General features: G+C 43.9%; 1 protein-coding gene across 1 annotated transcript in view; it reads left to right on the top strand.

Moving 5' to 3' along the window:
- The window catches only part of LOC144497218 (regulator of G-protein signaling 8-like), a 62,064-nt gene extending 35,980 nt beyond the window's left edge, over positions 1 to 26,084 (top strand). Inside the window, exons 4-7 of the mRNA XM_078218130.1 lie at positions 13,189 to 13,299; positions 18,781 to 18,842; positions 24,066 to 24,232; positions 25,294 to 26,084. Coding sequence (XP_078074256.1) covers positions 13,189 to 13,299; positions 18,781 to 18,842; positions 24,066 to 24,232; positions 25,294 to 25,494 — 541 coding nt within the window. The 3' untranslated portion in view covers positions 25,495 to 26,084. The remainder of the gene's footprint in view (positions 1 to 13,188; positions 13,300 to 18,780; positions 18,843 to 24,065; positions 24,233 to 25,293) is intronic.
- The last annotated feature ends 493 nt before the right edge of the window (positions 26,085 to 26,577 follow it).

Here is a 26,577-nt window from a genome sequence, read left to right as displayed (position 1 = left end):
CTTTGGGACCAGGGGCAACAGCGGGGATAAATATCCAAACCCATACTCTTCACAATCGTAATCTTGTGACTCGTGCTGTAGTGTCTACATGTGGAGGAGAACAGAATTGGGCTCAGTCACGATGCCTCCAGGTCAGATACCTGCTGGCGCTCAAAAGAGTGGTATGATGGCACAGTGGTTAGCACCGTTGCCTTACAGCGCCAAGCACCCGGGTTCGATTCCTGGCTTGGGTCACTATCTGTGCGGAGTCTGCACATTCTCCCCGTGTCTGCGTAAGTTTCCTCCCACAGTCCAAAAAGCATGCTGGTTAGGTGCATTGACCATGCTAAATTCTCCCTCAGTGTACATGAACAGGCACCGGAGTGTGGCGACAAGGGGATTTTCACAGTGACTTCATTGCAATGTTAATGTTAGCCTATTTGTGACACTAATAAATAAACTAATAAAAAACTTATAAGATTGATACATGAGGAACAGTCAGTGAAATATGATGTTAGTTGATAAGTGATACTGTTGGAAATGCCTCTGACTAAGACCCCATTCAGTCAAGCCACGATCGGGAAACAAATGTCTTGCTAGAATTTCAAATACGAACTCATCAGAGATTATTGGAGATAATTAAGGGATATGGATTAGAAGAAAACAGCAAACTGGATATAAAATTGGCCAAAAAGGAACATATAGAATGCAGGTGCTGAAGGCACTTTTTTCAGAGTGATTGAAAGTAGGGAAGCAATCCTGAATTCTGTCCTGTGACTGTTTCTGTTCACTCTGTGAATCAGTCACCTGGATAATAGGTTGACGCGCTGCCCAAATTTGCAGATGGTGCTAACATAGGAGGCACAGTAATTCATTCCAAGGACCAACAAAATTGCAGGGGATATTGATGATTTGATTTGATTTATTACTGTCACATGTATTGATTCTTGCAGACAAAACATACCATTCATAGAGTACATGGAGGAAAAGGAAAGGAAAGGGAAAGGAAAGGAAAGGGTGCAGAATATAGTGCTGCAGTTACAGATAGGGTGAAGAGAAAGATCAGCTTGACTATAATCCATTCAAAAGCCAGATGGCAGCAGGGAAAAAGTTGCCCTTGAGTCGATTGGTACATGTTCCCAGGCTTTTGTAGGTGGAAGAGAGAATGTCCGGGGTGCGTGTGGTCGTTGCTTATGCTGGCTGCTTTTCCAAGGCAGCGGGAAGTGTAGACAGAGTCAATGGAGAGAGGCTGGTTTGCGTGATGGACTGGGTTTCGTTCACATCCCTTTGTAGTTTCTTGCAGTCTTGGTCAGAGCAGGAGCCACACCAAGTTGTGATACAACCAGAAAGAATGCTTTCTACGGTGCATCTATAAAGGTTGGTGAGAGTCGTAGCTAACATGCCAAATTTCCTTAGCCTTCTGAAAAAGTAGAGGCATCAGTGGGATAAGGTAAATAATTAGGCAAAAAAAGACAGAATTCCATGTTAGTCAATTTGAGATGGTACATTATGATAAAAACAATAACAGAAATAATTAGATCTTCAGTGTAGGAAGGCTGAGTGAGATGGAAGATCAGAGGGATGTGAGAGTTTAAGTTCACAAACTGTTAAAAGCATCACCTCAGTGGATGAGGCTGAAAAAGTGGATAATGGAATGTTGGATTTTATAGCAAGAAGCATAGAATATAAAATCGGAACTGTAACACTGAATTTATATAAATCCTTAGTGAAACCACATTAGGAGTGCTATGTTGATGTTTAGAATCTCTGGTGTGGGAAAGATGTTGAGAAGATCGAGGGAGGGTGCAGCATAGATTCATTAGTATGCTGTCTGTCGTGAGGCAATACAGATGCAAAGAAAAATTGTGGCTGCTTTCATCTTCAGCTTAAAATTACATGGTGAAATTGATGGCACCATTAGGCTGCGACTTTTGAATGTTAAGTAGATTTCTGCCTGCATGGAATAGGAGCCTTGTCAATGGCCTGAATCACAATCATACAAAACACAAACAGGGTACACACGCACTGTATGGGAGAAATTGTCTTCGTCATGGCCATCCCAGAAAATAATACAAATGATTCATTTCTCCATCTTAGGAAAATGCTACATTATTGCAATTCATTTTAATTAAAGCTGACAAGTTTTTGCTGCTAAAAATCTGGTTCCAAGACAGCAAAGCAACAGTGTTTTTCGCCATGCATAACAGGCACTTCTTTGAATATTAAAGCCATTTTCCCCATTTTACAATGTCTTCCCTAACTTTGAGGTGGAGATGCCGGCATTGGGCTGGGATGGGCACAGTAAGAAGTCTCACAATACCAGGTTAAAGTCCAACAGGTTTATTTGGAATCACGAGCTTTCGGAGCGCTGCTCCTTCATCAGGTGAATCAGATAAAGGAGTAGCATTCCGAAAGCTCCACGATTCCAAATAAACCTGTTGGACTCTAACCTGGTGTTGTAAGACTTCTTACCGTTCCTTAACTTTATTAATGAAGCCTTCTTGGACATTCAGGGCTGAATGGTCCTGATCCCGTGATAGTGAATGTAGAGTTGGACGTGTGGTGATAGCTGGCGGGGTGGTGTGGCGTGGGAACTCACTATCTTTTTGTCTATGTTAGCACAAGCTTGATAATTCTCTTGGCTAATTCAGCTGCTCTGAAGTCATAACCATGCCACTTGTCTCTACACCTACTTATAAACTGATCAATGGCCTCAGTGGGTTGTGACCTGTAAGACATGAATTCCAGATGGTTCAATTGGAAGTTGAGTTTCACTCGTAATTGATCTTTGAGTGGATTTGGATATTTAGTTTGGATTTTGAAGATGGTTGTCGGACATCCCTGATATATTTACTCTGTGGAGATCTTCACTGCCTGGAGCAATTTTAATTTTTATGGCTTGTTTATCTGGTCTGGAATATTGAGGTCCAGAAAATATGGCTTAATGAATTGTTGGAACAAAGTACATTCAGATAGCAAGGCTGTTGCCTTTCAATTGAGCGTTGGACGTTTTGTGGTCATCTTTTAGCTTTATGCAAGATTTTTGTGCTATTTGCAACCTTTTACAGCTATTGGGTTTCCTCCTGTACTTCTGGAGTTAATTTGACTCTGAGTTACAAGACCTTTAGGCCACAGCCTTGGCTGGTTACTGACTTTTCCCACATTTACTCTCCGCTCTGCTACAAAGCAGTGATTTAGGTGGAAAAATGGCTGCATTTTTTCAGACTTCTTGAGGCTGCAAGGAGTTTTCACTGGATAAATTGGTCTTAGGCCTGTCTGCAGTATTTTAACTTCCCCAGAAATAGCAATCATGTCTTTGAGTTTTGCTTACACTGAGACATTCCAGACTCTGTTATTTAATTGCTTTTCCCGCTTAAACTTTGTAGCAGATAAACTTTACTACCTAAATTTGAACAGTTTTATCAGGACCTAATGTCTGCTAGCTGGAGTAAGGTGAGATCTCAGAGCAGAGGTGCGATGTGTAGGATCCCTATAAAGCTGCAGGATCCTTACACACAGTGCATATCGATAGTTGTTTCTCTTTAACACCAGCTCTTTTCTTCTGTTGTGTGTGAAGGGTTGAGGCTGTTGCAGAATGTGCTGGATTACAATTCTAGCAAGAAAGAGCCAGAGACATATTATGGTATCTACTTCATTTAGGTTTTTTTGGGTGTTTAAAACCTCTCCCCGATGCACACTATCGTTTTAACAACATGAAGCTACCTCTTTAACTATTCTCATGACCTTTTATATTTAAACTACTTATACTACTGACTCCTCCTCCCCCACACCACAGGAGTCCCTGGAGAACATTATTGTGCGTGTAGTCTAACTGCCATCTACCAATGCCATGGGGTGGACTTCCCGCTGCCTTTTATTTAACTGCGTAAGATTCACACAGAACGGGACATGACCATTGGGCTTAGGAATGGTGACCAGGCTGGACCACCAGCAGGTTGGTTGTGTGACGGGGAAAATATGCGGTCAAGTTCCTCCTTATCCTCCTGCAACTGGGGGTACGGCAACCTCCTAGATGTGAACAGACAGACCGACATGGCCTCTGGGAGCAGAGAAATATAGTATTCCATCTTCAGCTTCCCCAGTCCTGGAAAACGTGTGGAAATTCTTGACAGGAAGCGATCCAATGGAAGAGCCTCATCGAACTTTTGTACGATGCCTAACTAGACACACATTTTCCCGTGCAGTATGGAAGTGGCTTGGGTGCAGATGACATAAAGGATCTCTGTGATCTATGGGTCTTATGGCAAGTGTTGTGGGAATCTGACCCTCAATACGTAGGTTTGTTTGACCCCCCACCCCTCCAGTTTCATATATGAAGGCTGAAGACGAATATTTGCAGCGCTATGCAAAGAAATCGGCCAGTAGAGAGAGATACCAAGGCACATGTGACAAGTTTTAGTTATGTTGGGAACCCTCTAATCTCTGAATTGATGGATCGGAAGTCCTGGAAATGCTGGTGAATTTCACCTAGAAGCATAAGAAAGGCATTCATTTTTGGTGGTGTCGTTATTTGCCCCATTTGTTGGAAACTCTAACTGAGAAGAAACACTGAAAATGTCCTGTTCTGTCACATCTGAAGCACTGCTAGGCAATCCTGCCATTTGTGCTGTTGCCTTGGGCCACAGAGCAGATTTCCAAAATGGCAGCAAACTGATTTCCCGCCTTTTGTAGTGTTTTGGTTGGATTCACCAAGTTTGGTACTGGCGTGGTCAGGGATGAATGAATGGCCTGTCTGAGAGGCAGGAGATATGGGTATTGATCTGATTCTCATCCGGCCTCACAAAACAAAGAATCAATTTGGATTGGTTGACAAAGTTTTTCACAGCAAGTCCTCAAGCAGCAATCTCAGTGGGGTAGGGGCCATGATTGTTCTTGCAATGTGCCATTGCTACCCATCTATAGTGAGTGTACCACTGGGATGCTTGATGAGGCACACTGAACTGTGGGTGCTGGTCATAAAGCGCCAACAATGGACCAAACTGATTCCTCTACCACATGTTGTAGAATGTGCTGGGCAAGGATTCTAGCAAGGTAAAGAACTGTAGGTGCATCAGAGTATCTACTTAAAAACTAGTTTATTTAAACCATTTACAGTGTGTCCATAGTGAATCATAGGGAAGGCACATCTCTATTCAGTACTGCCTGCCTGCTCCCTACAGTACCGCGCACCTGGCTACCTGATGTCAGTGTCACATTATTATGGAATCATAGAATCCCTACAGTGCAGAAGGAGGCCATTCAGCCCATCAAATCAAACAATGACAACAAATCATGTGCCCAATAGATTACTATACCTGCTAACCCTTTGAACTATAAAGGTTTGCATGTTTTGCAGTCAAATCTTCCAAAACCCTGCTGCCAGTAACTGCCACCATGTTACTGAGCAGTGGCCTAGTGGTATTATTGCTGGACTATTAGTCAGAAAGTCAGCTAATGTTCTGGGGACCCAGGTTTGAATCCCACTATGGCAGGTGATGGAATTTGAATTTAATAAAAATAATTGGAATTAAGAATCTTTTGATGACCATGAAACCATTGGTGATTATTGGTAAAACCCATCTGGTTCACTAAAGTCCTTTACGGAAGGAAATCTGCTGTCCTTAGCTGGTCTGGCCTACATGAGACCCCAGAGTCACAGTAATGTGGTTGACTCTCAACTGCCCTCTGAAATGGCCAAGCAAGCCACTCAGCAGGGGAAACTAGGAATGGGCAATAAATGCTGGCCAGCCGGCGCTACCCACGTCCCATGAATGAACTAAAAAAGACATCTTGTCAAGGTGTGAATTGATTGACATGAGTGCCCTTAAAGGTGCATGCACATCATATTACGACAGAGATGGAGATTTCCTGAATATTCAACAAATGTAAGAACTGGGACAGAATGCAACACTGGCAGCGTCATGTGGGCCAGTCAAGCCAGAAGTTTAATATCAATTCACCCGCATCGGCAGCAAGGAAAAATTAGTCCATCAGTTACACTTTTATCTACATAGCATATAATGTATTAAGCATTTCTCATTAGCTCACTATTTCATTGTCCCTGTGTATGCCTTAAAGGGGTATTTTTTTTTCAACCTTCTTCTTTCTGGCTGGGATTCTCAGCACTTGCTAGCACCAATGGAGAATCCTGTTACATGCCGTGTACCGGTTTTCCAACCATTATTTTAAATGGCCAGGAAATCACGTACGTACACTCCTGAACTCCCAGTATGTGCTGCCCGTGGGGACAAGGCTCGTCACTAAAACGTTATCCCAGCTCTAAGCTCCGCGATCCCATCCGCAAACCTCACCGTTATGCTTCTACCTCTCTCCTCTCTTAAGGCAATCTTTAAAACGTACCTTTTTGTCCAAGGTTTTAATCACTGGTCCTAATATTTTCTTACATTGGAACAGTGGTGAATTTTTTTTAAAAACACTCCCGTCAAATGAGTTTTACAATCTTAAAAGGCACCATTTACATTGTAATTGTCACAGTTGGACAATGGCCCCTTAGATAAGAGTCAATTATACTGAAAGCTAATATTACCCTGATAAGAAATGTAAGAGAAAGGACAAAGTTCCACCTTCATTGCAATCTGTTTTTTAACTTCATTATTGGACATCAGCACACTGCTTTATGCAGCCCATGTACTGCTCTATTCATCTCCAGTTGGACATTTTAGTTTGGCCAGCACGCTATCCCTATTTTCCAATCCAATGATGTCAAATAACTGGTGACCTGTGTGGCCAAGTTCCAGCATAGCCACTCGGAATGGTTTTCTCAGTCTCTGAAATGTCCTCCCTGCTGCCAGCAGTTAACTGTCTAGGTCCCCAGTCTTCTCTTTCTACTTAGCACCCCCAGTTTCTTAGTGGTGTAATTTTAACCTAACTTGCAGGGTGGGAAGCCCTCGGGATCAGGTGGAATATTGGTTTTATAGCCCACCCAATACCGTGGTCACAACCCATCTCATTAGGTTCCTGACTGATAAGTTAGGTTAAAATTGGCTCCTTGGTGTCTGACAAATGAGAGGATCATGCTCCCCAGCACTCCTCGAGGCTGGCTCAATGCACATGTGGCCCAGCTGCCCTTAAGGCTCTGCCTTTGATGGTAACTGCAATGCACTTGGTATCTGAATGCCTTGAGTTCTCTGCTTCTCACTCTTTTGGCTTTTGCATTTTCTTATCCTTCTCTGATGCTCTCAGCCTCTCTATCTCTCTCTTTCCCCAGTTTTATTTTGTGTACTTTTTTGCTCTGGCTTGCCTCACCACTTCTTCCCCTGCTCTTCCTACAGCTGGGCAGATCCACTGTTTGACATGAGACGCCAGAGAGATGTGGGGAGAATATGTTGCCTCACTGTACTGCAGCAATGGGCAGCTGGGGATGTGCTCATGCCTGGGCGGTTCTCATAAATAAAGTTCTAGTAACGACCATATGTTATGAGGTACTGAGACCAAGGCAGTTTGCATTCTCCTGTCAAAGACTGCCTTAATAAAGCAACATTGGCAGAACCCTCAGAGCTTCTTGATTGGGAGATGTACATGGCAAATGGGGGAAAAGGCAGAAAGGGGGAAAATGGTGCAATGTTAAGAAAACAACAAAAATATTCCCAACATTTGTTTTCCAACACTGAAGAGCTAACATATAATAGCTACTGTTTTTTTTAATTGCTAAGAGGAAATGATATGTTACATAAGGCATGACAGGATACGCACCACATGAAGTACATTAATGAAGGGGAACCTGGGCCAACTAATCTAAAAAAGGGAATGTTAACCGAATTCAATCTGTGGTGTAAACAGTGTTTCATTGTTCAACTGTCTTCACAGTCTCTCCAAAGATTTGTTTTTACGTTACATAATCACGCTTGTCACAAGCTTTATCAAGTTCCATTATTTTCCATGTGAATTCTCAGCCACCTTGATTCCTCAAGGCGGGGCTGAGGGCGGGGCTAAGAAAATACACAGAGTTCACGGAGAGGCCGGCCATTATCTCCAGAATGGAGATATGAGTCCTTTGCGTATTTGCCATTTTTACTCTTCCCTGTTTCTGAGCAAGGCACAACCAATTTGAAAATGCAGCTTCCACCCACATTGCTGCTCCGCTGACACTTCGATATATAATTAAGTGACTATCTCTTTTACATTACGTCCCACATGCGGTTCATTAGTCTTTCCAGCGTTCACATTTCTCATCCACCTCTGTCATTTAGCCAGGCTTTTGTTTTCCCTTCGCTTTCCCATATTGTGCTGAATCTGATTTCTTAAAGTGTTAGCACATATTTAAAACAGCTCCGTACCGCCTGTATTTCTGGCGCAATGGGTGCCATTTTGATCGCATAATGGCAGCCTGTGCAGGACACCATTATGCTGAGGTTATTAGTGCCGGTGTTAGGAAGATGCGCTGGAAGTATGCAGTGGAGGGAGGTTGTGACGTCAGTCAGCATGTAACACTAATTTAACACCACAGCTGCCCTCCTCACACAACTGAACATGTGTTCAGCAGCAGAAATGACCCACCACCAGCATTATTAAATAGGGACCATCAATTGTTTTCCGTTTAGCTGCAGATTTATTTCTATTGCCTCTGTCTAATTTTGTAAAGCTATTGAGAACTTTCTCTTTCTGTTTAACGTGGGTGAGGTTGACAGGGAATGGTGTGGCATGTGGCGAAAGTGAAAGTCTTGGTTATGACTTTAAGGATTCTGTCCAGTCATGGGTTCTGTTGTTTCCATCTCCCCTGGCCTGCTCTGTGACAAATAGATCAAATTAAGGCAATGCAGAGAAGCTGCTTGAAGAGGGAGGAGAGACAGAGAGAGCAGGGCTCTCAATCCAACGCCATATCCACCCAGGATCTTCCATAAGCATTTGTCTAACCACAATCTCACCAAGAAACATTGTGCACGGCATCTCTATTTTATGAAGGAGGTACTGACTAAAATCTGTTTTCTCTCACTCACAGACCTGCATATTTTGGACAGGTCAAAGACACAGTTTTCACTGGCTGTGAGTGTGATGTGTCCCTGAGCTTCAATAAGTCAGGATCCTGTCAAGCTGGAGCACGTCACATCTCTAACATCTTACAGTTTGCTGACCACTGCTCTGTAAGGGAAGAGACTGACTCTCTGTAGGTACCAGGAGACCAGAACTAAGTGGAGAGTGCACGAGACTTCACCAGGATAGTGGGCCTCCCCCTTTGTGTCTTGGCAGGAACCTACTTGATTCTGCTGTCTTACCGCGTGCAGGTCCCAACTCCATGCTGCTACTCATACAGATAGATGCAGTTCCAATATCTGAGATAGTGGCTGTGAGTGTGAAAATGAGTGATGGTGTTTCACCATCAATCAATTTTTCCTCTTGTACTGCATACTCCTGAACCACTGCCTGGACAGGTGGCACTTCCTGGGTATCTGAAAGTGTTACAATCAAGGAATGTGGGGGCAGTGGAGCAGGGGAAGACAAGAGGTGCATGTAAGTCAGCAGAGATTATGAAGTGAGGGAGAAGTGGGATGTGATAATATGTAATTAGTAGGACCATAATATCACCTTCAGTGGTTGCTGTCCCACTGCTAGTAACAGCCTCGATCCTGTCACCTCCAATGATGGTGAGCACGTTCTCCTCCATTAAGACATGCAGCCATTGTCCCCTGCCAGTTAGGTACAGCTACCTCCAGGTCTGTTCCATGTTAGCCTGCAAGAGAAAATAAAGTATCTCAGTAAGTCTGTGGCTATGTTTTTGGGTAAGATGGCTGTCATGTTTGAATGGCAGGCAGTGTGTGAAAAATGCAGCAGTGCTAGGTATGCGAGAGAGAGGCGCAGCTATGAGTGTGATGTCTGAGCTGTGACTGATAGTGATTGTTGGGTGAGTGAAGGGGGTATGGCTGATGGGTGATTTGTAAGGATGTAGTATTGGGAGCTGCATTCACTAACCCTGGCCACCAGGTGAGAGAACATTAAACGTTTTGCAGTACTACATCCAGGCCTTCGAAGTTAGACCACTGGCATTGACCACCCAGTTATCAGGCTCTCATTGCCTTTCTGGAGGACCTCCTGGCTACCTGTAGCCAAAGGACCACTCTCATCCTCTGTACCTCTTGAACCAAGGCTTCCAATCTGAGAACGTTGGAGCCCACTCTCTGCAATGTTGCACTATTAGTCAATGTTCTTCCTGTTCAATAAGTTTTTTCCCAATCACTCCAATGCCTGTACCAGCAGGCTGTGGTGCCCTTTAAGAAGTGGAGTCTGGCCTTAAGTAGCAGTCACATGGTCTTTGTCCCCCTTGAAGGAGTTCAGCCACTTGACAACATGTTTGGTGCTAAGATTTTGAAATGTTTGCATTCTCCGCCCCTCTATTGACATGTTAATGTAGGGCAGTAATCCATTGTGCAAATTGCTATCTTTATTTTTTTGTAGTTCATTTTAAAGCTTTATTTCAGTCCCCGTTGGTCATGTTCTTTTAATTCACTAAACCTAACTTCGACACAAGGCCCTAAAATACTGGCAGCCAGTTCCCACAACACAGGAAGTGGAGAGAGAATGGGGATGTGTTACTGATCTCACTGTGGATTGACCATATCCATGTTTCAAGATGGCGCCAGAGCGTGGCGACTCTTTACGAGCTATGGTGGTTGGTACAGACTCGATGGGCTGAATGGCCTCCTTCTGCACGGTAGGGATTCTAGGATTCTATGTATGGTGTGATTTGTATGGATAACATGTAAAACGATACTTTTCACTGTATCTCGGTACATGTCACAATAATAAATCAAATCAAAGTTGCATGCTGCTATCATTTAAATTAGCAGGCAGCACAGAGGTTTCATGCTTTCTGCATCAGCAGGAACAGGCACAAGTTAATCATGATCTCTGCACCCAATTTTGGTCTTTACCCAATCACCCCTGCTCCCCCCCCCCTTATCTATTTAGAAAATTTATCCTCAATATCTCTTAAGTTAATTACTTTAAGTGTTATGGCACAGTGGGTAGCGTCCCTGCCTCTGAGCCAGAAGCTCTGGGTTTGAGTCCCACCCCAGGACTTGATGGCCAAGGAAGGAGCATTCATAACACAGCCAAACAGGTTGTGTATCACTGACAGATGGAAAGAGCAGGAGGGACTCTTGGTCAGCCATGTTTGATGCAGAGTGGTGTCCCTCGAGCTATAAGCCTCTAGTGACAGGCTAATGACCTGCTCCAGGAAAGACTAGCGATGCAGACATGTAAAAGTTTGCCTCGCGCACCACTAGGTGCGGGAAGAGAAACAACAAACAAACAATTACATTGACTCAGGAAGACAAGTAGGAAAATACTTATTCCTTCTTAAAATGTACTTCAGAATGGATAACTCCCATTATTTTCATACTTCATCTAATCAATCAATCCAGTTCTTTTCTGTGTTTAATTTTAAATTAGAACTAAAGATTTCACTGCAGCAACTTTAATTTAATAGGTGCCTTAAAATGGTGCAACGAATGTCTACAGTTGACCCATTTTTTATGTATGCAGCAGCTTATGTAAATCTTCACGCGGAATATACGCTTACACATCTCTTCAAAGCAGTATAGGTATTATTTTTAAAGGGAAATTATTTCTATCCAACTCCCCCTCCCACCAAAAAAAGCCAGCTGTTGAAACAGATGTTGTCAAACATCAACACGCGCCTTGTTTCGTCCCCCAACACTGTTTTCACACACTCATTCCTGTGACACTCGCAAAAATTCAGGCACCCTGGCGTAAAATGTGTTTGAGTGAACTAATGCATATTAATCATTCAATTAAGTGATATGGAGCCTGAGATGAACTGAGCAAATTCAAACCGCTTAAAGGTATTTTCAGGCACTGCGCGTCCCAGAGTCACTATTGAACAATGAGGTCCTGCATCAAGAGGCAGAAAATCTATTGACAATTATGATGTTGATTTAGTCTCTCAATCCAGTTAGTAACTTTACTGACTACCAGGCAGTATAATCTAAGAGCCATAAAACCAAGTATCACTCTCGTGATAGTTTTTAAAAATTCATTCAAGGAATGTGGGATTCGCTGGCTGGGCCAGCATGTTTTGCTCATCCCTAATTGCCCTTGAATTGAGTGATTTGCTAGGCAACCACATTGCTGTGGAATGGTTTACCAGGCTATTTCAGAGTCAACCTCGTTGCTATGGATCTGGAGTCACATGTAGGCCAGACCAAGTAAGAACAGGCCTTCCCTAAGTGAACCGGAATAGTGAACCAGATGGGTTTTTATGACAATTGTTTCATGGGCGTCATTAGTCCAGATTTCTATATTGAATTTAAATTCAAATGGTAGGATTTGAACCCAGGTCCCCAGAGCATTACCCTGGGTCTCTGGATCATTTGTCCAGCGATATTGCCACTATGCCACCTCCTCCCAATACACCTTTAACTTTATCTTTATTATGTTTATGAACATTGACCACATTACAACACTTGATTTTAGATAATGATTCTTTTGTTCATAATGTATCTGTGTGTTCCGTTGCTGATTTAAATGCTATTTCTGGCCAACTTGAGCAGGGGTAGATCGTGACTTTGCAGAATAGCAGAAAATGACAGCCTGTTTTACCTTTTTTTTCCTTTGCCGTCAGCGGAAATTAAAACATCGGGGCAGATGTAAAATAAGCTGCCAACTGGCTCTCATCTGTTTCATGCAATGGCACAAAGTCAAAAGCTACCCCAACATATTCATGACTTGATAATAATTCAGGATCAACAATGTTCTCAAGTAGGGGAGTAGTGGCATAGTGCAATTGTCACTGGATTAGTAATCCAGAGACCCAGCGGAATGCTACCTGGTCCCTGGAATTTAAATTCAATAAAATAATCCGGAACTAAAAGTCAAACAATGACCACGAAGCCATTGTCGATTGTTGAAAAAACCCACCTGGTTCACTAATGTCCTTGAGGGGAGAAAATCTACCATTCTTATCTATCTGGCCAACATGTGACTCCAGATCCACATCCAGTGTGGTTAAGTCTTAAATGCCCTCTGACATGGTCTAGCAAGCCACTCAGTCCAAGGACAATTAAGGGATGGGCAATAAATGCTGGCCCAGCCAGCGATGTCTACATTCCATGTAAGAATAAAGAAAAGTAATCCTCACGGTGAACCTTGCAAATGCATTTGCTCACTGAAGATATCACATTGTACAGCATCGGGAATACCTTTTAAGGACAGATTGTTGCCATCTTTCTACAGGGCCAGAGCAATGAAAACCCGACTGGGCTGCCTCTCACAGAAATCTGACTCCTACAGCGACTTCAGCACTTTTCTCCCCAATAAACACGAGAAGCCAATTAGGTGCATGAAGTAAGTGATTTGTTTTCCTGAGGGGAAGGGGGGAGCAGAGGGAATGGCAGAATAAATTGACAGCTCTCGGTCTTTAAAGGGGTATGGCATTCAAGAAGCTTTTATTTTGCCAAACAGCAGAGAGAATCAAGCATAATTTTCAGTGCACTATTATGTACTAGTGATGGCAGAAGACCATCCAACCTGCTTTTATCATTGCACCACTTGTTTGTAAACAGAACAAGAAAAGACTTGCCAGACAGTTATATAGTGGCTAAGTGACTCAAACCCAGTAATTTATAGTCGTTCCTTAACCACTTCTAATTTATTATAGGAAAGCTGGTCTCTTCACTTCAATCAGAAGCTGGTCATTTTATTTGGCATTAAAACTGTTCAGCAGGGAAACCTTCAACTCCCTCTCCCAAAAATGACACGGTGGCACGGTGGTTAGCACTGCTGCCTCACAGCGCCAGGGATCCGGGTTAGATTCCTGGCTTGGGTCACTGTCTGTGTGGGTTTCTCCCTGTGTCTGCGTGGGTTTCTTCTGTGTGCTCCGGTTTCCTCCCACAGTCCAAAGATGTGCAGATTAGGTAGATTGGCCATGCTAAATTATCCCATAGTCTCCCAAGATATATAGGTTAGGGGAATTAGTGGGGTTACGGGGATAAGGCCTGGGTAAGATGCTCTATCGAAGAGTCAGTGCAGATTCAATGGGCTGAATGACCTTCTTCTGCACTGTAGGGTTTCTATGATTCTATGAAAAGGCTGCAAATTCTTGGTCAATTGAAATTTTCAAGGCTCAGGGCAATAGACATTCGTTAGGTAAGGCTGCCAGGGGGGGATTGGGTTTTAGGAGGATAAATGAACTTAAGTTACGGATCAGCCATGGGTCAGATTAAATAGTTGAAGAGGTATGAGGGTCTGAATGGCTTACTCTTCTTTCTATCTTATTCATCTTTGGAGTGCATGAGGATGGGAGGGGAAGAATGATAAGTTAATAAAATCAGTCTGATTGCAGGTAATTGCTGTTGAATCTGATCTTTCAGAATGGACGCTTATTCTGTTCCATCAATCGTCACTGTCCTCGATGAAAGACAGAATTGTACAAAATTAGTCAAATGGGTGTCATTTTTCCTTCAGAGAGCAGTAACAGATGTACAGGCAGAGATAATATATAACAATTCCCACTCGTTAGCCCTTCCAGCAACAGCACAAAATGCAGACCTCCATCTGGCTGACCACACACTTTATAACGTTAGATGTGAAAGATGGTGGGATAACAGGTTAATGGTTAACTTCACTGGGTCAAGTGTACTGGAGGAGAATGGAGTGATGCAGACTCAATTCCACATTCCACGTCATTCCTAACCATTGACATACCTCCCATGAGGAGGTTTGTGGGAGAGGAAGGAACAGGAGGCCACTTAGGCTGTCAAGCCCGTTCCATGTCACTAACTGAGATCCTGGCTGATCTGATAGAAGTCTACAAGATTATGAGAGGCATGGACAGAGTGGATAGTCAGTAGATATTTCCCAGGGTGGAAGAGTCAATTACTAGGAGGCATAGGTTTAAGGTGCGAGGGGCAAGGTTGAAAGGAGATGTACGAGGCGAGTTTTTTACACAGAGGGTGGTGGGTGCCTGGAACTTGCTGCCGGGAGAGGTAGCGGAAGCGGATACAATAGTGACTTTTAAGGGGCATCTTGACAAATACATGAATAGGATGGGAATCTAGGGATATGGTCCCCAGAAGGGTAGGGGATTTTAGTTAAGTCGGGCAGCATGGTCGGTGTAGGCTTGGAGGGCTGAAGGACCTGTTCCTGTGCTGTAATTTTCTTTGTTCTTTGTTCTGTGACCTAACTCTATATATCAACCTTTCCCTGTATCCCTTAACCTCTTTTCCTCCAACAAAAATCCATCAATCTCATTTCAAAATTAACAACTGATCCATTTTCAGGAGAGAATTCCAAGCATCTACCGTTCTTTGCATGTAGAATTGTTTCCCATTAGGCCTGGCTCTACATTTTAAGCTATGTCCCCTCGTCTTAGACTCCCCTACGAGGGGAAATAGTTTTTCTCTATCAATCCCATCAATTCCCCTTAAATATCTTGAACATTTCAATCAAATCAACCCATAACATTCTAAATTCAAGCAAATATAACCCTAGTTTATATAATCTATTATAATTTAAACCTTGGAGTCCAAGGATCGTTCCAGTTTGTCGACACTGCGCTGGCACTCCAAGGTTATTGTATCCTTCCTAAGATGTGGTGCCCAGAACTGTTCACAATACTCCAGGTGCAATCTAACTAATACTTTGTATAGCGGCAGCATTAGCCTTCTATTCCAGCCCTCTAGATATAAAGGCTATCACTCCATTATCCTTTCGATTATTTTCTGTAATTGTTCATGACATTTTAATGATCTGTGTACTTGGATTCCCAGTCTCTTTTACGGCTCCACTGTTTTTCACTATTTAGAACACACTCCTATCTATCCTTTTTTGGGTCCAAACGGCATGACCTCATGCTTGCTCAGATTGAAACCCCTTTGCCATGGTATCGCCTATTCACTTAATCTATCAATACCTCTTTGTAATTTTTGGCTTCAATATGCGCTGCTTATGACGCTACCCATCTTTGTGTCATTGGTAAATTTGCATGTATGGCTTTTGAGGTGATCATTTAAGACATTAATAAAGGCAGTGAATAATTACAGCTCCAACATAGATCTTTGTTGAATATCATAAGCCATCCTGGCAATCCCCTGACCATCATCCCTATATTAGGACCAGGATTTTAACCCTTCTGTCCATGGTGGAAGGGTTTTTAAAATGGTGGGCAGGACCCAATTTGAGGATTCCTTTCCCCTTTCCCTTTCCAGTCATTTTTGGCAGCACAGCATAAGCGAGTGGGAGACAAGCCCACATAAGGGCTGGAATTTTCCAGTCGTCCACCCCCTGCTGCTGCTGCAAGCAAGGACAGAGATTTTGGCGCTCAGCCAAATCTCCGTTCACTGCAGCGGGACCAGAAAATGCCGCTGTTGTGAATGGCCGGATAATTCCAGCTAGAGTATTCCTGCTCTTGCCAGCTCCATTGCAGACGTGGGTATTTTAAATGCCCACAGCTTTGACAGAGTTGAGTCATTTTTTGCAGGAGACATGATTCACGGATTCTCAGTGGAATTGTGAACCATGGGAGATCCCCAGTCTAGAACCGGGAACAAAGAAAGAATCGGACATTCAACATCCCCTTTGAAAATCAATGCCCTTCTTACCCTCTCACAATGCTGCCAATTAAACATAGGCAGTGAAAGTGCCATTGAGGAAACCATTATTGCACTTCACGCCACTTACTCTTGTCCAAATAAACATGCAGGCATTGAAAATCCACTTCAAAGAAAGATCATGTTATTACCCTTCATAATTGTGCAAACAAACTCCTGGCAGGCTGAGTCCATTAGTCATCTTTGGAGATCATTCCAGCATGGGCCAATGTCCCAGTAAATGGAGGCAGGACTTCTAATTTGCTGGCCTCATGATCTGCCTGCCTTTGTCTCACAACAGGGCTGCCTCTGGAGATGGCGGGCCAGTCTCCAGCCCATGTCCACATCCCCCACTTGAAAGTAGGATATGTGGGCTCATAGAGTCATAGATTTATTGGAGAGGCCCTTCCACCCCTATTGAGGCACCAACAAAACTATATTAACCCCACTTTCCAGCACTTGGCCCATAGCCTTGAATGTTATGACATTTCAAGTGCTCATCCACATATTTTTAAAGGTTGTGAGGTTTCCTCCCTCAACTACCCTCCCAGGCAGTGTAGTCTAGACTCACACCACCATCTGGATGAAAACATTTTTCCTCAAATCGCCTCTAAACTTCCTACCCCTCAACTTAAAATTATGCCTCCTCGTTATTGACGCTTCAACTAAGGGGAACAGCTGCTTCCTATCCACCCTGTCCAAATCCTCATAATCTTATGCATCTCAATCAGGCTCCTCCAGGATTGAGATGAGATTGCAAGTCCGTGAATGTTACTGACTCCTGACACCCATCTCTTTGACAAGTATCCGGCCCTCTCTGTCTCCTGCCACTCAACCAATTTGCAAACCTGGTCAATGATTTGCCATCAATTCCATGAGCTTCAATATAGCCTATGTCTTCTGGGGGCTTCATCAAACGTTTCCTGCTCATACGTTATGTACAACATCCATACATCACTAACATCCATAGGCTTTCCCCTGCCCACTGCTTTCATTTCCTCTTTGAAAGGAATAAACAGTGAATAAGTTGCTACCACCAGGACACTGCCAACGTTCTCTTAACAACTGATGGAGTGTGAAATGTGACATATAAAAATGCACAGACATCCCAGCAGCCAGCGTGTGAACAGGAAATGTTCTTTAGAAAGATAGAAATTGAGCCAAATAATTAAAAATCACAAAATACATTCAAAGATTTGTCTGATGCATACCATAGTTCCAAGAATGTACTGGAACTATAAATAACTGGAGATTATTGCCAATAAATATTATTAACAACAATGAACAGGGGATACGCTTTTCCTTGCAATAATCCAAACAGACAATCTATGTTCAGAGAGGGCACAACAGTGAGGAGAGGAGGGGTGCGGAGCGGCAGGGGGCCAAAGAGACCAGCAAATCGCCCTGCTCAGGCCTCAGGCCGGAAGGAGAAGTGGGGGAGGGAGGTGGGGGTGGTGGGGGAGGTGTCTCCTTTGCACGTTGGGCAAATCCCCAACCCAAATTCTGCCCCTCCACGGGTGTTCCCTCCTCACCTGGTCTGGCCTCTACATAAAACCTACACCCCTCTCTCATCATCTCTCCCGGCCCCACCTCCCCCATCCGGCCACACGGCGGAATTTTCCTGTCCCGTGCTCTCCGCCACGGGAATCATCGCGGTGTGTGGCATGGTGGCACAGTGCTTAGCACTGCTGCCTCACAACGCCAGGGACCCGGGTTCAATTCCAGCCTCAGGTCCCTGTCTGTGTGGAGTCTGCACGTTCTCCCCGTGTCTGCATGGGTTTCCTCCGGATGCTTCGGTTTCCTCCCACATTTCAAAGATGTGCGGGTTAGGTAGTTTGGCCATGCTAAATTGCCCTTTAGTGCCAGGGGGACTAGCTATGGTAAATGCATGGGGTTGTGGGGATAGGGCCTGGGTGGGATAGTTCTCGGTGCAGACTCGATGGGCCAAATGGCCTCCTTTTGCACTGTAGGATTCTACGATCTATGAGGACATGGACCATGCAAAGGTCTGTTGACCTCAGGCGGGACTTTTTGGCTTTGGGACGAGCGCGGCCGTAAAATCCCACCCAGGAAGTTTGAACCTGGGCGCTGCTTTACGGTTCCAGTCCTGGCTGCTGCTGCCAATGGGACTACAGGGCTGCAGTCAATCAGATTGGCCAACAGCTCTCTGAGGCAGGACTTCCTCCCGAGTGACTTTCCGGGATGATAATAATAATGATTATTCTCTGGATTTTCAAAGGCTGTCTACAGAGGAAGTTGTGCAATGGACCGAATCATTCAGTGTACTTCTGGCTAGTAAGTGTAAGTACAATAAATACTTTCATATATCAACTGGAATCAGTACAAAGGCAGTAATGATGATCAAAGAATCTTTCTAGAAATGCAGTGCGATGGAAAGGAAATAAGAGCTCAAACGGGAAAATATCACACCTCAACACATTTAGTAATTTAATTGTGCATTCCGGATAGAAATTATAGTAATTTATAAAAGTAATATATTACTGTTAATTCTTTGTTATCTTATTCAATGTGGCCCACTTAACTGTTCTGAGTGAATGTTAATATCCAGCGGGGAGAGAGGGTTAAATCTAAAACCTGGCTGAAACCAGGCACAAATTTGCATCAATTTCCTGTTAAACTTGGGTGGGGGCCGGTGTTGGGAGAATAATCTGTTCTCAAGAGTCAAGTCAGGAATTTTAATATGTTAACGAGGCTTCGAATTTAACACCCATGGCTGCACGTTTGCCGGGGCTCAGGAGTCGAGCCAAGATCACCCTTGGGAGGGAAAGCTGCAATCGCTGGTGTTCCTCTCTCATTGCCATTCCCCTTCCCCCATCCAGTGATTTCACATCATGTCCCCAATGACAAAAAGTCCCAGGCTGAAACCACCCCACAACAGCTCATCTCATCCCCACCCCATCTACTTCCCAACCTCACCCCCGACTGTATAGCATGTAAGAAACAATACTTTTACATGTGACAATGATAAATTGAATTAAATCAAATCAGTTTCGGAACGAGAGAGGCTGTAAAATCCCGCCCCATATCTCTCCTCCTCAGCGGCACGGAGTCACAGTGGTTAACACTGCTGCTTCACAGCTCCAGGGACCCAAGTTCATTTCCGGCCTTGGGTGACTGTCTGTGTGGAGTTTGCACGTTCTCTGTGTGGGTGTGCTCCGGTTTCCTCCCACAGCCTGAAGATGTGCAGGTTAGATGGATCAGCCATGCTAAATTGCCCCTTAGTGTCCAAAGATATGTAGGTTATGGGGATTGGTCATGGTAAATATGTGGGGTTGATGCACTATCAATCAAGGCTTCGAAGCACTTCAGCCAGTGATTAAAGCTGTTGGCGGCTCCCACAGCTTGCGGATCCAGGTTTAAAGTATCGGGCTTTAGAAGTTGCTCCATTCTGTTTTTTTTCCTCTTTGTGAATAAAATTGATGCATTATCAATCATGATACGAGGACTCCAGTGAGTGAGTGAATTAACAGGCTTTTATTCACAAAGAACTGGAGCACACCCTTGTAGCTGACCTGGCCTAGACTGAGGCGAGGAGGAGGAACCATCACCTTTATACCTCGCTCTGGTGGAAAGGGAGGAGTCTCAGGCCAGGTGCAGCATGGGTGTGTCCAGGCATATACATGTAGTTACAGTGGTTCACCACAGGGGTTACGGGAATAAGGCGGAAGATGGTCTGGGCAAGTTACTCTGTCAGAGAGTCAGTGCAGACCCGATGGACTGAATGGCTTCTTCTGCTCAATAGGGATTCTATGATTCCACAATTCTCTCTACCTCCTCCGTCAAGGCCTCCAGTGCAGTGTCAGAGAAAGTTGGAACCCGCTCTCTCCCATGCTGTGATCTCATTGAGCATTTCCCAGCTCAGAAGCAGCTGTAGAATGATTTTCAGCAGTTACTTTGGTCGGAGTGCATTTCCCCTTTAAGAGGCTGTCAGCAGTGCTGGTGAGCTCTAACCTCTCCTGACTTTGCCTGCTGAGGCATGCAGCTACTTCCAGCGTGCTGGGCACTGGCTGCACATGCTGCAATTATAACCAGCAGGCAGCACGGAGAAGGTGCTCAGCGAGCATGGAGAAGGTTCAACCTGAAATCGCACTGCTCTCTGCCACTCTCAGTGTCATGATGTGGAGATTCTCAGTGTCTATCAGCTGCTGCCCTGAAAACTGTCTCTGAAATCGTGCCATTTGTTCTTTAACACCTCGATGAAAGAGAAGGCAATCTGTTAAATCCTGGGGAAGATACTTCCCTTCTCACCAACCTGAGCCCCTCACACACTATGGACAGCTGCTCTTTCTTGTGCCAGCTGTGGGGGTTAAGTACACTAGGCATATCTTGAAACTGTGCAGCACAATAAGGTACCATTATTGCACTCCAATATTTTATTTTCCCTGATGGGGAAACCTGTATTTCTCAACCAAGCTATCAATAGTTCAACACAATTCTAGATGACACACCAATTTTCATCCAAAAACAACTCCACAGGATACACATTTGTGAAAAATATATGGAGGTTTGCCCCCGTTTACTGAGTAGTGCGACGTTCCCAGCACAAAATGAGGAATGACTATGTTAAAAGCTCAAGTCTGTTGAAAGGATAGTTTACAGTGCAAGATCTTTAGGTCAGAAAGTATTATGGTAGAACGTGCAGCCAAGTCCTCAAAAATCCAAATATCTTAAAGCCAGCTGGATAATATAAACAGAAGCAGATTTGCAGGGAGGTTTGTGAAAGACAGAGATGTTTTGAGTCACTGGGGTCTCTGTACCATTGCCCTCAAGTCCCAAAGCATAGTTCAGGGACAGGGTCAAAGCGAGGTTGTGTTGCCAGGATGAGGCCATGGGAAAAGTACTCTTGCCATGTGCTCTGTCACGTTTCTCATGACTGCATCTTCTCATGCCTCTCAAATAGTCTCTATGCGATCATTATTTGAAGGCGGATTTTTTAAAAAAAAGTCATACTCAGAAGGAATATCGAACACCCAGGCTGAAACTTTCTGCCAGTTCAGCAGAGCCCTTAGTGAGCAATCCAAGTAGGAGGTAGCCACACAAAGCAATTGGCCGAGACATTCTGGTGTCAACACATGTTGTCCTGGTGCTGGTTGGCCCTCTATGCCTCCAATATGGCAGACAAGAATTGCACGCTTACTATGAAACAGATGCTTGATTCTTTGAATACGCAAATGTCAAGAGGCCCATCAGATCCCCACTCTGCAAGATTGCCTTGCCCTAAGCCCTCAATTGCACCCAGGAAAATCAGGTCAAATTTGCTCAAAAAGGCAGGTCCCCCTCCCCCCATCCCCTCCATTCAAAGAATGGGAGCTGTTGCTGTTCTCTGTTCTCCCCCCCTTCCCATCACCACTAGTACCCTCAACTTCCTCCCACTACCACTGCCATTCTGACCTAATAGTCCCCCATTCCCAATCCATGATCCTTAACCCCCCCCTCCTCCCCCAGCCCCACCCCCCACAAACCTCTCAGTCACTAAATGAATCCCAAATCCCAGTATCAGGTGCGACCAAGCCGGGTCTGGCAAGGCAGGTACAGCAAATCCTGTTTCCTGAATTTCTAATCCATTCACTTTTACACGATTCAGTCAAAACAATTTCAAAGAAGAATTAAATAGAGTATTCAAATCTGAACAATATCATTGTTACTATAAAATTTCTGATTCATTAAAGATTTAGATTTGATTTGCTTGCAATATAGGACAGCCCAAATTTAAAGCCTAAAATGTAGGAGGAGATTCCAATGGATGGAAGGGACAATTGGACATTTACTAAATTGCAAGAGTTAAAGGAAAATGTTTCTTCTTTGGCAAAACTAACGAAAGGTTGCCACATGTATGATCAGTTTATATGCAAGATTGGCATCATTTTCTTTTGCACATCACCCAACACGAGAGCAATTTTTAAAACACTCTTTTAATAAAAAGCAACAAACTACATCACAAATCCTGACCACTCAGTTTGAGTTTTGGAAAATGGTTTTGGCATCTCTAGTCATATCATAAAATCCCTACAGTGCAGAAAGAGCTCATTCGGCCCATCGAGTCTGCACTGACTCTCCGAAAGAGCATCCCACCTTGGCCCTCCTCCCTGCCCTATCCCCATAGCCCCACGCATTTAGCATTGCTAATCCATCTAACCTATACATCTTGGGACACTAAGGGGCAATTTAGAATGGCCAATCCACCTAACCTGCATATCTTTGGACTGTGGGAGGAAACCAGAGCACTCGGAGGATACCCATGCAGACTCAGGGAGAACGTGCAAACTCCACTCAGTTACCCAAAGCCCTGAATCCCTGGCGCTATGAAGCAGCAATGCTAAACGCTGTGCCACCGTGCTGGCTGCTAAATAACTTTGGCACTGTTTTTGCCTGATTTCGCACCTTTGCTTGTTAGGTGAATATGATAACCACTACACTACAGAAACACTCTAGAATCATAGAATTCCTACAGTGCAAAAGGAGGCCATTCAGCCCAACAAGTCTGCACCAACCACAATCCCACCCAGGCCCTATCCCCATAACCCCACATATTTACCCTGCTAATCCCCAGGCACGAGGGTCAATTTATCATGGCCACGCAACCTAACCCGCACATCTTTGGACTGTGGTAGGAAACCGGAGCACCCGGAGGAAACCCACGCAGACACGGGGAGAATGTGAAAACTTCCCACAGACAGTGACCCGAAGCCGGAATTGAACCCGGGTCCCTAGCACTGTGGGGCAGCAGTGCTAACCACTGTGCCACCCTCAGAAAAACCTACAGTCATGGAACTTGGTAGGGCCCCATCAGGGAATTGAACCCTGGTCTCCCGCATGACCACAGTAAGAGTTTTAACAACACCAGGTTAAAGTCCAACAGGTTTATTTGGTAGCAAATACCATTAGCTTTCGGAGCGCTGCTCCTTCGTCAGATGGAGTGGAAATGTGCTCTCAAACAGTGCACAGAGACACAAAATCAAGTTACAGAATACTGATTAGAATGCGAATCCCTACAGCCAACCAGATCTTAAAGATACAGACAATGTGAGTGGGGGGAGCATTAAGCACAGGTTAAAGAGATGTGTATTGTCTCCAGACAGGACAGCCCGCAAGTCCAGGAGGCAAGCTGTGGGGGTTACTGATAATGTGACATAAAATACATCCCGGTTTAGGCCGTCCTCATGTGTGTGGAACTCAGGGCAGGGATGCTAGCCATTATACTAACAAAGACCTGAGAAGGCAAGTCACGTTAGAGAATCTCATTGTCAAACTAATAGTGTTCTCATGCAGCCATTACTATTTCCACTTTCCCCTGCAGACTTTCAGCACACAAGGCAGAAATTCCTGACAAATTGCCCATTTAAAATGTTACTGAGCACAGAAACTTACATTTACAGTTTGTTATAGGAGGAATTTTTAACATGAAGCATTTAGATAATATTGATCCTAGCAACAGAAACAACAAACAGAAAAAAGAAAATGTTTAAACTATGGTAACCATTTGGCGTCTCTTCCCCTCGCCAGATGGTCTGGTTGCCTTCAGAGCGTTCCTCCGCTCGGAGTACAGTGAGGAAAACATTGAATTCTGGCTGGCTTGTGAGGACTACAAGAAAACCAAGTCACCTGCAAAACTGGCTTCGAAGGCAAAGAAGATCTACTCAGAATTTATAGATGTTCAAGCTCCAAAAGAAGTAAGTATTTGATTTTTTAAAAATAAAACCACAAGACTAGAGTGACATAAAGTTTTTTAAATTCTTTGAATTGCAGACGAGGCTGATCTAAGGGACTTGTCAAATTTCAGCGTCCCAAACAAGTGTCCAACTCTATTCCCACAAACCAGGCACTATGCAAAAAAATGCATCACCCTGAGACAGTTATTGGAAAGGCATGTACTCATCACCTCGAATGAGCTTAAAATAAATCTTACTTGCTTGTTGTATATTCACAGAAAAAGGTAGCTGGTTTGTCAGTGGACCATGATGGTGACATGACTTGAATGAAAATACTCCATAGACATCTACAGAGCAGAAAGAGGCCATTCATCAGGTCCACAGGCAGACACTTCTCTATCCAACCTAATCCCACTGTTGACCCTTAGGTTATGGCACTTCAAGTGCTGATCCAGGGATTTTATAAATGTTATGAGGGTTTCTGCCCCTACCACTGACTCAGGCAGTAAAATCCAGACCTCCACCATCTTCTGGGTGAAAGAATATCCCCTCTAATCCTCATACCTGATACCCTAAATCGATGCGGGTGGTGATTTACCCCTCAGACATGAATAGGTCCTTCTTATCCACACTATCTAGACCCCTCATAATCGTATACCTTAATTAATTCTTTCCTCAGCCTCCTCTGTCCCAAAGACAGCAGCCCTAGTCTATCCAAACTTGCTTCCTAACTAAAATTATTCAGTCCACACGACATCCTTGTTAATAACTTCTATATCCTCTCTAATTCAATCACACCCTTCCAATAATACAAAGGCCAGAATAGCATGCAGGTGACTGCTTGGTTGCAATCTCATGGTGACAAGACATAGACTGAAAGTCTCGTATTTGTATATCACCTTTCACCATCTCAGGTCATCTCAAAGTGTTTCACAAACCATGACTCTTTTCTCGCTGCAGCCCCCTTACAAATTCTCAGTCCATCTTGGGACTAAAACCTATCTCCCTGGAATGTGTTTTTGCCCAATGTCAGAGCATGTCCAAGGCAGCCAGTGTAATCTTGAGTTGGTTCCTGTTCTCAGGTAAACCTCGATTTCCAAACACGGGAGCTGACCAGGAAGAATCTGCTGGAGCCAACCCACACCTGCTTTAATGATGCGCAGAAGCGAATCTACAGCCTGATGGAAAGGGACTCTTACCCTCGGTTCCTGAGGTCAAAGATTTACTTGGATGTGCTAAACCAGACACAGAGCAACAGCCAGACACAACGGAGGTTCAGCTAAGAAAGGCTACACTGTACACGCAGAGTCCCCTCATATTGCATTGTCTGCACCATTCCACTCATGAATTTTACTCTGCTGGTGTACATTATTGTTGCGCTGAAGATGGAATAGATGGAAAACTTTCCTCATGGTGCTCTCTTGTCCTTGGTTTCCAGCCACTCCATGGAATGCAGTCTTGTTTGACAGCAAGTCTTTACCCAAATGGGCATGTCTCAGTGCCAGTTTCCTGTGCCCCAATGTACCTTTGCCATAAAATTATTTCATAATATTTAGGATAACACTTCTGTTTTGTCACCAACCAAGGCATGTCGAAGCAGCTTTTCCTACCCTTATATCTTTGAGCTGTAAAGGCGCTAGAAGATCAAATATACAACGTTTTAGTGCACATGTATTAAAGTGTTCAACGTGAAAATAGTTGTAATGAATCAAGTGTTTGTGATACAATGGACATTTGTTGATTGAACACTGTGTATGTGAGGAAGACACACATCTTTATTAAGTGCATTTCCATTTGTATATTTATCATCCCCAGTCCCTTCAGTCTGAGTGTATTTATTAAATGCGATATTGAATAAACTGTGTTTGTGAGGAAGAATGATTGTCTTCAGTAGGATAACTATGTTCCTGGATACTTATCATTTCAGTGTAAATCTTTGAACAGAAAAAAATATTAATTCCAATTGCAGAAGGTGACTGACAACAACATTAATACATTTGACATTGCAAAGTCATGGGATATAATAAATTCATTATCTGAATGGTCGCCTTATTCTCTAATTCAGTAATATAGTCAGTACAGAAATATAGCAAATTAGAAGTTTCTACTTTTTTTTTGTATTACATTTGACTGAAAATGATGTCTAATTATATTATCACATGTTCCCATTGCCCCCTTCAATTTCAGAAAGTGTCACCTGGTACAGATGTGATGCCTCAGGTATTTTAACCCTGTCCTAATACCAGACTCAAGCAGCCATTCTTCACTGCTGTAAACCTAACCAATTCACATCCCAGAGATTCCATTAACAGGTCTGATTTTTTTTTGTCTAAAGTCCACATGCCCTTACTTCCCAAAGGCAATCA

Source organism: Mustelus asterias, chromosome 8 (assembly GCF_964213995.1).
Source record: "Mustelus asterias chromosome 8, sMusAst1.hap1.1, whole genome shotgun sequence".
Lineage (NCBI taxonomy): Eukaryota > Metazoa > Chordata > Chondrichthyes > Carcharhiniformes > Triakidae > Mustelus > Mustelus asterias.
This window is presented reverse-complemented; position numbering and strand designations above follow the sequence as displayed.